This window comes from Serpula lacrymans (genome assembly GCF_000218685.1).
Source record: "Serpula lacrymans var. lacrymans S7.9 unplaced genomic scaffold SERLAscaffold_3, whole genome shotgun sequence".
Lineage (NCBI taxonomy): Eukaryota > Fungi > Basidiomycota > Agaricomycetes > Boletales > Serpulaceae > Serpula > Serpula lacrymans.
The window spans coordinates 1,137,470-1,150,212 of record NW_006763292.1 but is presented as its reverse complement, the minus strand read 5'-3'; the positions used below and the strand labels follow the sequence as shown (position 1 = coordinate 1,150,212).

General features: G+C 41.0%; 2 protein-coding genes across 2 annotated transcripts; both read right to left on the bottom strand.

The window, feature by feature from the left end:
- Positions 1-6,292: 6,292 nt before the first annotated feature.
- Positions 6,293-7,251, bottom strand: SERLADRAFT_405911 (uncharacterized protein; the record flags this gene model as incomplete). The annotated part of the gene is made up of 4 exons (XM_007314468.1): positions 6,293-6,522; positions 6,576-6,612; positions 6,843-6,988; positions 7,131-7,251. 4 exons carry the CDS (start codon positions 7,249-7,251, stop codon positions 6,293-6,295), a joined length of 534 nt encoding a protein of 177 aa, XP_007314530.1.
- Positions 7,252-9,377: 2,126 nt separating this feature from the next.
- On the bottom strand, positions 9,378-9,689 carry SERLADRAFT_434234 (uncharacterized protein; the record flags this gene model as incomplete). Its single annotated transcript, XM_007314467.1, has 1 exon — positions 9,378-9,689. One exon carries the CDS (start codon positions 9,687-9,689, stop codon positions 9,378-9,380), a length of 312 nt encoding a protein of 103 aa, XP_007314529.1.
- Between the last annotated feature and the right edge of the window lie 3,054 nt (positions 9,690-12,743).

Sequence of the window (12,743 nt, the reverse complement as noted above, 5' to 3'; positions counted from 1 at the left end):
CATGAGGTGTTGTAACATTCGGATGTGAGAGTATAGGCCAAGGTACCTCCGTAGCTCAGGGAGGGACCTTGGATATATTAAAGAAGTTCCACACTGCAACAAACCATCAAATAGTGCAGGTATCATCTCATTGTTCATCCAGATTCTCATGTAATACCTGCTGCTTCTTGTCATGATTCCTTACATCTGACACCCCTATCCCAATCGATAGCGAACTCATCATATCTATTACATCTCCAAATCTAATCATGTATCTAATTATAGTCACGTGATCAGTCACATGACCTATGACATAGCTACTTACAAAGACAATTGCAAAGCACCTCATGCCTTACACATGGCGCTCAGTCAGCACCTCATTGCTAACACATATTTTTGTAGTATATATACAGCGACCTCTTGTACATATCCTCCAGCTGTTGATTACATCTTTATTCACTGTGAAAGACCCTTGCTTGCGATTAGAACTTCTAACTCTCTATTTGTTCGGTGAAAGAGTTGGATCTTCACACTTCTTTGCTTCAAATTCTTGTTTCTTATGTTCTTCTCCCTGCATTAGATGCTGTTTCTTTCATTTGGGGCTTGGCTGAGGGGAAGTCACCTTCCTTGGACTCATGTACTTCTCTGGGATTATATAGCTGCTATCCATCTCAGATGCTAAAGAATTTTGAGTTTACTAAATTGGGTGAAGTGTGAACCAATAAAAACAAGCTTACATGTTTGTTTGGGAACACTGGCTTGAGATGCACCAGGAAGACTACTGGCATCATTATTGCTACACATGCCTGCTTCAATATCTTTGTCAACTGACATGGCACTGCCTGTACCCAGTGTTGTGGAAGATTTCTCTCGTAGGTAGTCTGATGGAATGATTGTCAAAATTTGGGGTGCCGGATAGACATGGCATTTATACACTGGATCCAATTTATGTATATTCCACTCATCCATCATACAATATAAGAGCTCCCTAGAAATGTGGTCAGAAATGGAGAGCACTTAATGGAAAGAGTACCTACCCATTGAGATTAACCAGCCGAGGCCAGGGCCCTTTGTCATCTACCTCAGGTTCCAATATTGCTTTGGGAACATATTGCCATGTTAAATCTCCAGAAGGGAAAACCTCAAGTACAATCCTTCTGTGAGTAATATTACAGCCCTGGGATGTGACATGGTTGTTGTTGGCGGTGAAGTTGTTGTAATTTACAAACACAAGCCTAGAGGCTGAATGCCGCAGTAAGTGTGATGACTGCAACAGGTTAATGATGCCAGGTAAAAAGCTGCTAAGGAGTCAAAGGTTAACTTGTGAACACATAATCGAGCAATATGAGGTGTAGAAACACCACAGATTGCAACGGCCAGCTGGATGAATGGGACCGAGTGCACTACACTGACCTTACTAGAAAATAAAATGAGTGTGAGGTGGGAACAACAAATTTTGATGTGCAGCAACAGAACAGGAGAGCAAAAGGAACTTGAAAGAGTGGGCCATGTACCAAAGTTTATACTACCTGACAACAAAAGCTCAATGTTAATGCGCTGCGCATCAAGCGGCAGAATGAGTAATGCTGTATGCATTACCTAACTGACAACAGAATGGAGCTGGAGATATCCTTTACCCCTTATTTGGAACACAAAAAGCTCGCACATCAGCAGACAAGATCCAACCAAACCTAGTAAATGTGTTTGATGTGAGCCAAATCATTCATCAATAATTCTTATTGGGCTTTACTTACATAGTTGCTCCATTGCTACAAAGAGAGTTCATTATTGAAAATAGTCAACACAACAGATTTTGATGCAAAAAACACAACTAATAGTTATACATGTACAATCTATTATACAGCTGACATAAATACATGCACTGTTGTAAAGAGTTACTTAGGGGAAATCTAGATAGTAAGGTAGGTAGACTTACAGTAATAATCTAGAACCACAATAACACAATTTCACCAACAGTTTTGTTACTGTGCTCGATGAACTTGGGAGTTTTCTTGTTCATAACCATACCCACTTTCCACATCTTCCCACTCCTCAACTCAGTGGTATTGTGGTAGATATGTTCCAAGTATGTATGAAACCATTTCTCAGCAGAGCCCAACCAAAAACCAGTATTGAGGCCCCCACCCATAAACACTGAATTCTTTGGCCACCATGATGATTGAGACATTTGAGGTCCATGTCCAGTGTAGACATTGTAAACCCCTGAAGTGAGATCCAGCTCTTCCCGAGAGAGACAATCATCAACGAAAAAATACCCGTCCATAGTCTGAAATATTTCCTTTGGTTCTTAGGCATCACTTGAAGGTCCTGATAAGACAGCTTCTGGGGAAAGGACATCTATAGCCAGACACCATACAATCCCACCTTGCAGCAAAGCAACAGGTCCACAAGTACTGAGCAGAAGCTTGTTGCAGGCATCCTGATAACAACTATAGTAAATGACATCAGGTTTATAACCTTCCCTTTGATACCCCAGAGTGACACAATGAGGCGAGACAACACTGGGCGGTGTTTCCACTTGCAGAAGAGTTTTAAATGGTATAGCCATTGATACAAGCTGTAAAGCAACATCTTCCAAACTAGGCCTAAATCCTCGCCATATACATTCTATCATAGATGAAGACCTGCTCAGACAAATTTTCCATTTTGGGCTTGTTGCTAAGTCGAGAGAGCTGAGTAAATAGTGGTCTTGCAAATCATCTTTGAAGCAAATGGTGATGATTTGAAAAGGAAAGTGTGTCCTTGAATGTAGTTCAGAGAAGAACCGCTCATGTCCCAGACAGGTGACAGTGCACCTCTAGCCCTTTCATATTGACCAAGAGATAGAAAAGCAGATGTAAAGTAGCAAGCAGAGGAGGACCAGCAGGGGAGCTGTGCATCTGAGCCAATATCTCCCAATATTCCTTTGATGTCTTTCCATTTAATGAGCTCAATTGTGTGACACTCGCTAACTGAGAATATATCTTCCGGTACAAAACCGTAACAAAATTACAGGATATCCTCTGCTGAAGGTACAGTGCACTAAGACACAACCGGACATTCTTGAGCCAAGGACAAGTCAACTCGTAAGGTAGAGGTGATCTGCACGCAAAACTCGGGTGGCATCGGGGCTTGTCCTTTGATTTCCTCGTGATTGCCTTCTCCTGACAACATGTTATCTTGCCCTGCATCCACAACAAAGGTCGTGACATATATCCCAGCAGTGGGAGAAACTGTCGTAATATTTGGGCTGATTTGGAATTGACAACCAACATTGACGGACAATGTCAAATGGCATATGTCTTTGCACCCAGTAAATTGCACCATCATTCTCAACACTCTACCTATAAACACAACACTCCCGTGTCTCTGGCATTGGGAAACTGGCCATCTTCTCCTTGATATTAAGACAAAGACACCGATGGCGACTGGATTCACGAGCGCAAATCACAGTGTTTTCATCATAAAATCTCTCCAATGCTCTCCAGGCCTCTGTCTGCTTCCTTTCTCAACTTGATATTCTGGTGTATCGTTGTAGTCGTATAAGCCAGCGAGCTAGTTGCAGTAGGCGGTGTACATAGACACTATCTTATACTGTGTTTGTTCCAGCCATTCTTGCTTGATCTGCTCCTTATCCACCTTTACTGTGTTCACAGCTCGTGACAAAGGGTAGTACTTCAGGATAGGGGCCATCATAGTTGAGGGCTGTATTTGGCTCTGCCCATATATCCCGTAATAGAACCATATAGGAAGGTTGGCTTGCATTGTACAGGATACCATTTCAATCCAATCATAGGGTTGTGAACCATGTATAAACACCCCGCATTGTTTTGTCAACTTGGAAAAGTCACCAATAATTGAGGATCATAGATTTCTAACCCATTCTGGATGAACTCTGCAAGAGTCTTGCAGTACACAAGCCCAAGTTGGGTGAGGATCTTCTAAACACTTTCCTTTGCTAAACATTGCCAAGACAAAAGAACAAAGGCCAAAGAAAGGAATGCAGGCAAAACGGGAGACCAAAGCAGCCTTGGATGCTTTAGCTTCACTCTGGTGCCCCTTGAGGTATCCGAAGTTTTTAGGGTAGGGGTATGGCCTGCAGTTGAGGGGCCAAAGAATTGGCTGTAATTGCTCGAGAGAATGCATCACGAGAGTGATACCGTCTTTGAGCCTTGCCCATGACACATGTACTTTCTTTTTAAGATAATAGAGGCCGTTAATTTTTTTGACCGGAATTTTGGAGGGTTTTAAGCAACTGATGAGTGGGCCATCAAATTTGATTTCCAGTGGTGTAAAACCAATGTAGTAGTAAGCAACAAAAGCCCAACATGGAACAAGGGTTTCACAAGGGTGCATGCTAGCGTAAAGGACATCATTCAGAGATAGAACATAGGGGAGGAAATTGGCAGTAGGTGATGCATAAATGCAAAAAGTCTCATCCAGATGAATAAAGGAGTGGTCTGTTGACTGCACCATCTGTATGTAGTACAATGGGGGTGATTTTTTGTTTATGGTGATAAAAGACCTTGTGCCGTTTTTGGGAGGGGCTTTTGGGTATTCATTCCCCTTCAGAACGTCTGTGGTGTATAAATGCCACAGATGCAGAGGCTTGATTGATTTGCAGGAGGGCCTTTTGGGTATTTGTTCCTCTCTAGAACGTCTGTGGTGTATAAACACCGCAGAAGCAGAGGATTGATTGATGATGGTGGTCCAGAGTGAAGTAACTTGAAAGCTGGTGGCAGATGAAGATCCACAAATCATTTGTCATATGCAATGACTAAATATGGGAAAGGCCTGTTGTGCAACTGTAACCGTGACATGTCCGAGTCCCCACCACCCAATCATCACCCACTGCATCTCTATCATCCATGGTCACCGTCACTGCCATCACATGATGCAACTGGGGGTTTCTACCTCCCAGTCATACATTCTTTGTGGATCACCACCACTGCCATTAGTTGATGCAACTGGGGGTTTCTACCTCCCAGTTGTACATTCTTTGTGGACAATAAACCTAGGCCCAGGACCAGTTCAATCTCAAATTGGAGAGCGCTACCCATGTCAATTAACCAAGTTATTGTGGGGCAGCTGTTTGTTGCGTGCTAGGTCATCTGGGGTGTTCCTACCTCCCAGATGCTGCTGCTATGGCTCATTTTTGCCACTGTCCAGTTATTTCACATGAGTTGACACCCTTGTTACGTCTACGTGATAGTAGGGGGGCCTTACAACTAACCATAAGGATTTTTCATGGCACCATAGTATATACATCTACGTACAAGTTACAACCTGCATACTAACCTTGAACCATCTGAACTGTTCCCTTGATACCCGCAGAGTCAGTTTGCAATAGCTGGCGCTTTGATTATCCAGCCAATCCTTGTCGTAAAGTACCTTGGGAAGGCTACAAGCTGGATTGCATTTTGTTAGCAGATTCTTGTCGCTCCGCCTTTGTTTGGCCGGTTTGAAACCTCACTGCAAGTAAAGGTTGTCATCTTGCAATCTTGTCTTATCAATAATTCCAAGCTCTTTCTTGATGTTCCTTCGCCAAAACATCACCTTCACCCTATATATTTTTTCCACCATTCCCTCGTCATCCCTCTCCACATCGCTCTCTTCTGAGCTCATACCCTCATCTCCCTGACAATCAATCATGTCTTGCAGCCATTTTCATATTATAGTGTCTAGTGCACCACTATGCTTCTTGGTTTCGATAACCATCTCCAGTGTTTGTTTTTGACGTTTAAATTTCTATGAGATCTCAGTCAACAGTTCCCAAGAGCAAATGACAGGCTTAAATTATTTCACCTTTCCCTTTGTCTTGCTTGGTTCAACCTATCCTCCTGCTGTGTAATTAACCTCTTCTTAACTTCTTGCCATGTTTTCACTTCATCATCCAAATTGACTTGCCGTTGAGCTGCTTTCCAGTATGATTTAACACTATTAAATTTATCAATAATCAGATTTTCTAAATAGCTGTCTAAAGCTTCTGGAAGATGTCATTCATCTTTTGCTTGCTTCAAGTATTCAAGAAGATATTGGAATATCTTCTTGTTCCATTTGGAACCCATGTCTCCCCTCATATGAAAGTGTATGTCTTCTCTGTTAGGCCCAGTAGTGTTTTCATCACCTCTGTTATATGCAAGTACATCGCTTCTGACTGCAGAATTGTGTACAGCAAATTCTTTGTCCTGGCCAACATCAAACTTAGACTTGAACAAGCGCTGCACCAGCATCTATTTTATTGTAAGCTTTATCCTAGGTTGTGTTGTATTCACTGACTGACCATATATTGTATATGTAACTCCTTGCTATTTCAGAATTGTTGGATTCCTGCCGCTTTCTGTTTCTGTTGGTGGCACAGATTTTGTAGGCTCTGTGCACTCTGTGCAAGACAGGCCAGACCAGGGAACACCCGACACATTGCTGCTTCCATCATCCTGATGAACCTTCCTTCATCTTCATTGTTCTCTGGGATTGACTCTCCTGGCCTGGGAGACAATGAAGGCCCTGTATTGGAATCAAGCCCCGGAGGTTCTTGCGACCCTTTTCCCTTTCATTGTGAGTAACAAATATATGATATTTACCCTTTTACTCACAACTTTGTGTGCTACCACCATTGTTCTCACAGATTGTCTATAATGCTTCCTCAATATGCGAGTCATTACACGGCTTTGGGTAGTTGATTGGAAAGAGCGTGCAGTAGATTGCGGATCCATCGCATTAGAACCTTTGGTCACTTCCTGGGTCTAACTACCACTATTGTGCATCTCGGAGGTGTTACTCTGGTCAGCATGCCTTGTCTTATTCCTCTTCTCCTCGCATAAGCATGAATCTCTGAATGTGATAGGCAAGCAAGACAGTACCTCTTTCTGGACAAGCTGCTTGAGCTTCCACGTGATGGCAATTGTAGCCATTTGTTCCGCCTCTATCTGTGCTATGTCGAGCTTCAGGTGTTCTTTGGCCTTTGTTCTCTCTTCATTGATTTTCCTCCTGTGCATCTCCTCTTTTTCTAGCAATGTTTTGTTAAAATGTGCTTTGATAGTCGTTCTCCATTCACTTTGGCCATAGTTGTCCTGGCCTCTATATTTGCTATAACATTATTCATATATTCTGCCATTTCTTCTCTTATTCAAGCCTCCCTTTCTGCATACCTTTGCTCTTGCTCTCGTAGCGCGGAGGTGAAGCCTGCCTCCAACTTAGCTTGGAGGTCTGTGCAATTGGCTTGTATAGTTTGTCAATGGCATCAAAGCTGCACAAATTCAAGAACGACATGCTCATATTCATTGCATTAGGACATACCTTGGCTTCCAAACACCTTTTATCACTGAGTGTAACAACCAAGAGTTTGTTACTCTGGTGCACAACTAGAACCAACTATAGAGATAATGATGAGGGAGTGGTTACCCTTTAGGCTTCAACAAGTTAGTTGTGAGAATACAACAGAAGGACTCGCTGAGGAGTCTCCTTGATCATTGGTTTATATATACTACTACAGGTTTGTTTGTACATATGTACTGTATAGTTGATAGAGGCAGTGGCTGATGATGTCATGGGGCCTAGCCCGTGTGACCAGCTCCACTGCGTGAGAGACTTGTAGCTAAGATAGTAAGAAGGGCAGCACAGCGCAAGAAAGAGGAGTTTGAACAAAAGGGAAAGTGCCACATGGCACAATGTGAGAAAACTACAGTAAAAGTTTAAAGAGGAGAATGAAAATTAAAGGTCCAAAAATGTGTTATTGTAACACAGAATAGCTGCTGCATACTGGGCTGGCTTACAAATCAGAGGTATTATCCTATGGAGTATTGGTATGTCAGAGTATATTCTAACAACATGCAGGAGAGATAGCTTTTATTCCACGCCTCGCATTAGAACATTCATTGGAAGAATTGCCCATCAAGTTATCACATCGACAATTCCCTGTCTATGTTGCCTTTACCATGACCACCAACAAATCTCAAGAGCAATCAGTGACACAGGTTGGGCTGGATTTATATGTTCCAGTGTTTTCACACGGGCAACTTTACATTGCATTGTCTTGCTGCACTTCAGGAGAGAGAATAGAAGTATTATTCCCATATGGTTCAAATGACAGACATACTATCAATGTGGTGTATCCCAAAATTCTGACTGGCTTTATCCATGACTGGCAAGTAGATTTTTCCCCAATCCTCACCCTTTTTACTAAGTTGTTTTGTTATCAGATTATATTATCATCCTTTACCATTTCTGGGGTGGTTTTATTTATATTTTTTATCAATTTATCAATGTAATACTACAGACTTTTTATGTTATAATATATGTTGATGTTTGTAAAGATTCAATAAATCATCTGCTTGAATTCCGTATACTGTGCACAAATTTAGGGCAGGCTTATAATAACATTCAACAACAGAACACCAAGTTAAACATACAGTGACTCCAAAAACTGTTGCAGTATTTGGCCTAAATGCGGTGTGCAAAGTGCACCGCCAACAGGTGCAGAAAGTTTGCTTAGCTTTCATGGGGTCAGTAAATATACTTAGTCTTGGCTACAAAACGGTTCCTCATGTGATTTGGCCCAGCGGCTGTGAATATATGTCCATTTCAAAACAGCAATACCATTACAACAGTTTTTTTCACTTTTAGTATCAAGGGAGATATTTATGGAATATCAGTACTTGGTATAGCTTCCTTTTGCCTTGAGCACTACCTAAATCCTCCTAGGCATGCTTTTAATTAAGTTGCGACACTCTGCAACTGCTATCTTCTCCCACTCCACTTGAATCCTCTCCCACAACTCCTCTATCCCATTTTGGGGGTGTTCATACTCTGTAAGCCTCCTTTTGAGGCAACCCCACCCATGTTTAATAGGATTAAGGTCAGGAGACTGTGCAGGCCACACCATAGTTTTACACTCCTGCTCATCTAGCCACTACTTGAGCTTTTTGCAGATATGCTTGGGGTCATTGCCTTGCTGAAAAATGATGTCAGGAGGATTGAAACCATAATACTACAGGGTGTTCAGCAGCTCATCCTTCAAAATCTGAAGGTAAAGGTCTCCATTTATCCTACCATCAATTCTAGCAGCATACCCAACTCCCTCCCAAGTTATACAGCCCCACATCATCATAGAATCTCCTCCAAACTTGACAGTTCCCTATACCAATCTATCACTGAGCCCCTCACCTGGCTTTTGCCACACCCACTTGCATCCATCTGACCCCAGGTGATTGATTTTGGTCTCATCAGACCATACAACCTTCTTCCAATTCTCCACAGTCCAGTCCTTGTGAGCATAAGCAAAGTCCAACCTTGCCTTATGATGCTTGACAGAGAGAAGAGGGTGTTTCCACTTGACCACAGCCTTCATGCCAGTCTTTTTCAAGTGCTGGTGAACAGTGTTTGGGGAGAAAGGTTGGTTAATGTTTAATGATGTTGGTAAGAGCTTTCGTGATCTGGACAGCATTTTCTGCCTTGTGAGTGGAGATGAGATGCATGGCATGGCAGACATTAGCAGGAGAAAGCTTGGATGGATGACCTCCAACAGATTTTTGGGGCTCAGAACGCTCCTTGGAGTGAAGTCTAGAGATGGTAGAGACATAAACACCAGTGGTAGAGGCAATGAAGTGAGCAATTTGACTTGCATCAAGGAGGTTAAGAATCTGTTTTTTTAAGCAGGAGAGAGGGATTTCATTATGATGGTGGTTGAGAATAAAGAAGCATGTGAACATTTTTAAACTCAGACACAATGTTTACATGTGTATCTTTGCTTGTAGAACAAAATAAAGCCAAATAGTCTATGATATCATTGTAATCTCTGTTTCCAACTCAAAAGTGAAAAAACTGTTGCAATGGTATTGCTGTTTTGAAATAGACATATATTCACAGCTGCTGGGCCAAATCACATGACCCAGGAACCATTTTGTGAGTTACTGTACATCATAGGATCCAAAGACTTAACATACATACATTGCAGACGGTATAAGTTCACTGACTTAACATTTTGATTACTTAATAGTATTATTATTATTTATCATGTAGCAAAACATCACACCAGTGGCAGAGCCATGGGCTGGACCTCGTCTAAAACAAAGGGGACAGTGGTACCATTGGGACATCCAAGTTAGACCATGGGATATGTGGTTAGTAATATTGGGATATGCAAGTTAGATCAACACAGGACATAGAGTTGGTACCATTAGGGTGTACAACTTAGCCTATGGGACATCCAAGTTAGTTAAACCATGGGATGTCTTGTTTATGCCATGGGATATCCTAGCAATACTGTTGGGTTGCACTAAGTTCAGCATGATCATGGGGAACCAAAATAAAGTTGGTGAAGATTTGGCAAACTAACAACAATGAAAATAATAAGTAAATGATGACTGACATTGAATAAAATACAGGGGTACAGATACAAGATGGCCAGTATAAAAAGAGTAGCTCTAAAAGGAAATTAACTCAATGGGATTTATGCATGTAGGCAGAAACAGAGACAAGTTCAGTATTTATGTCCACAACAGATACTTGAGATAAATGTTTTACTTAAAAGAACTGGTACAAAATAAAAGCCCCAACATGAAAGCCAACAGGTAACAAGAATAATGTTGCCAAAGTTATACTCTGTGGTTGCCAGAAATGTATCAAAATGTGTGTAAATAAAAAGCCAAAAAAGGAGTTCATTAAAGAAAGCTTGGCTGTAAAGTATAAGTTGTAGGCATAGCACCAGAGACTGTGGATCTAATCATTCCATAATATAACAAGAACAACCTCAGCAATTCAATGAATACAAAAGGCTGAAATATATCCATTTGCATGTTTTCTTGAATATTCCAGCAGCCTCCAACCTTGGCTCATCAGTATCAAGTAGATCCACCTCCACTATTTTTCTGGATGCCTATTATGGTCTCTGGCACATCCTGCTTTTGTTCTGACCTACTCACCCCCTTTCCATTTATTTTTTATTTAGACCCTATCATGTCCTAGGATGGACTCCCAAATTGTTTCAGGTTCTTTAGTAGGCTTACAGCCTTCACCTAAGCCCTACAAGATGATCCCTCTGTTCCTCACACAAGAACATCCCTTTCATTGAAAATATAATTAGTTTAGCCCTATTTCCCAGCATATTTAGTTTATGTAAAAGCCACAATGTATGTTTCCTTATATGTTAGAATAGTGGCACAAACTATTTTCTGCATTATATATTTTACCTTTTCTGGCTACACTTTTCTTATATTGTTTCTTCCCTTATTGCATACTTTGTTTTCTTTCATATTTTGCACCACCTTTTATATTTTACATTTTTGTACCTTATTACCTATTCTGTCACTTTATTAGACATGCCAATAGGTTACTGTACTTACAGTTTATATTCTCAAGCATAACGTGTAAGAAGGCTGTAGCAATATTCCCAATATAGAACCAAACATAATGTTACAATTGACATGCCAGCACCTACTAACACTTCATTTTTTGTACTTTTTACTTTTACTTTTTCCAAGTCACATGACTGGTCATATGACCATTTACTTGACTTTACATTTTTTGGACTTTTCATAGTCACATGACCAGTCATGTGACACATCACCTGACCAGTGTCTAGGCTCACCATGTGACTGGTCACATGCTAAACATTGGACTTTAAACTTTATTTACAACTGTACAGTACCTCATGTATTTTAGTATATATACAGGAGTAATATATGGGGAAGGACTTAGCAAGTCCTCCTGATGTCTACCAACAACTAACTTGGTCCTACTTTGAGGGGAAATCCCTCCTTCTCTCTTTTGAGTGTTGTTTTTGTTGTGCTCCAGTGCCCCAAGACTGTGCCTTGTTGGTGTCGTCACACATAATGATTTCATTTAGAAACTCTCCATGGATGTGTCTGCTATGTTTTACTGCCACCTATTACATGTTATTGATTTCTACATCTTATAGTGTATTCGGGAAAAGATGTCCACACCTTTTTTTTTTTTCAATTGAGATTATGCTTAGTAATGCAAAATTTGTGAGACATTACTACTTGTGGTATGTACTTGAGAAACCTTAGTTTGTAAATATACTTGAACAGAAACCACTGTACCTGGTCTTCCAAGGACACAAATCTGATCCAAAAAAATTGACAATCTCTCAGAAATGTCTGTTGGAATGAACACATGTTTCTAACAAGCAAAAAGCATGACCTCCATACCTCCCAAATGCGGTTGATTTACCCCATCACTGTGGTGGTACTTGCAGTGTGGTTGATTAAAACCCCAATTAATAAGCAGAATCTCAACTGTGCACACAGAAAAAAAAGAAAAATGGCACAAACATACTTTTCCGAATATGCTGTAATGCCAAGATAGTCATTTATCTGATATAAATTACATTTACAATTAAAGTATAAGCAAATCCTATACTTTATTTGTATTTTAATTACCTTTGTATTTTGTGTATTCTGAAGAGTTTGTTGAACCCCAAACACCTCTATGATTAATGGGATGTCCCACTGAGAATTGGACCATTGGGATATCCTACATGGTCCAATAGAATGTCCTATTAGGCTCTTTAGATGTCCCATGTAGTTGTCCCAAAAGACATGGTAAACTATGCTTCAGGGGGCTACTAGCCCGGTTGGTTTGGAGATTATGATCAAGCTAAGAGCCCCAAAATTTTGGCTGTCTTGAGTGTTCTGACTTATGTTTTGAAAAGACATTCCAGAAGTCGTGGTACCCTGGAGGCACCAGCCCCTTAATCTCTTCCTCAGGCTTCACCTATTCATGGCAATGATGTCAATAGGGCC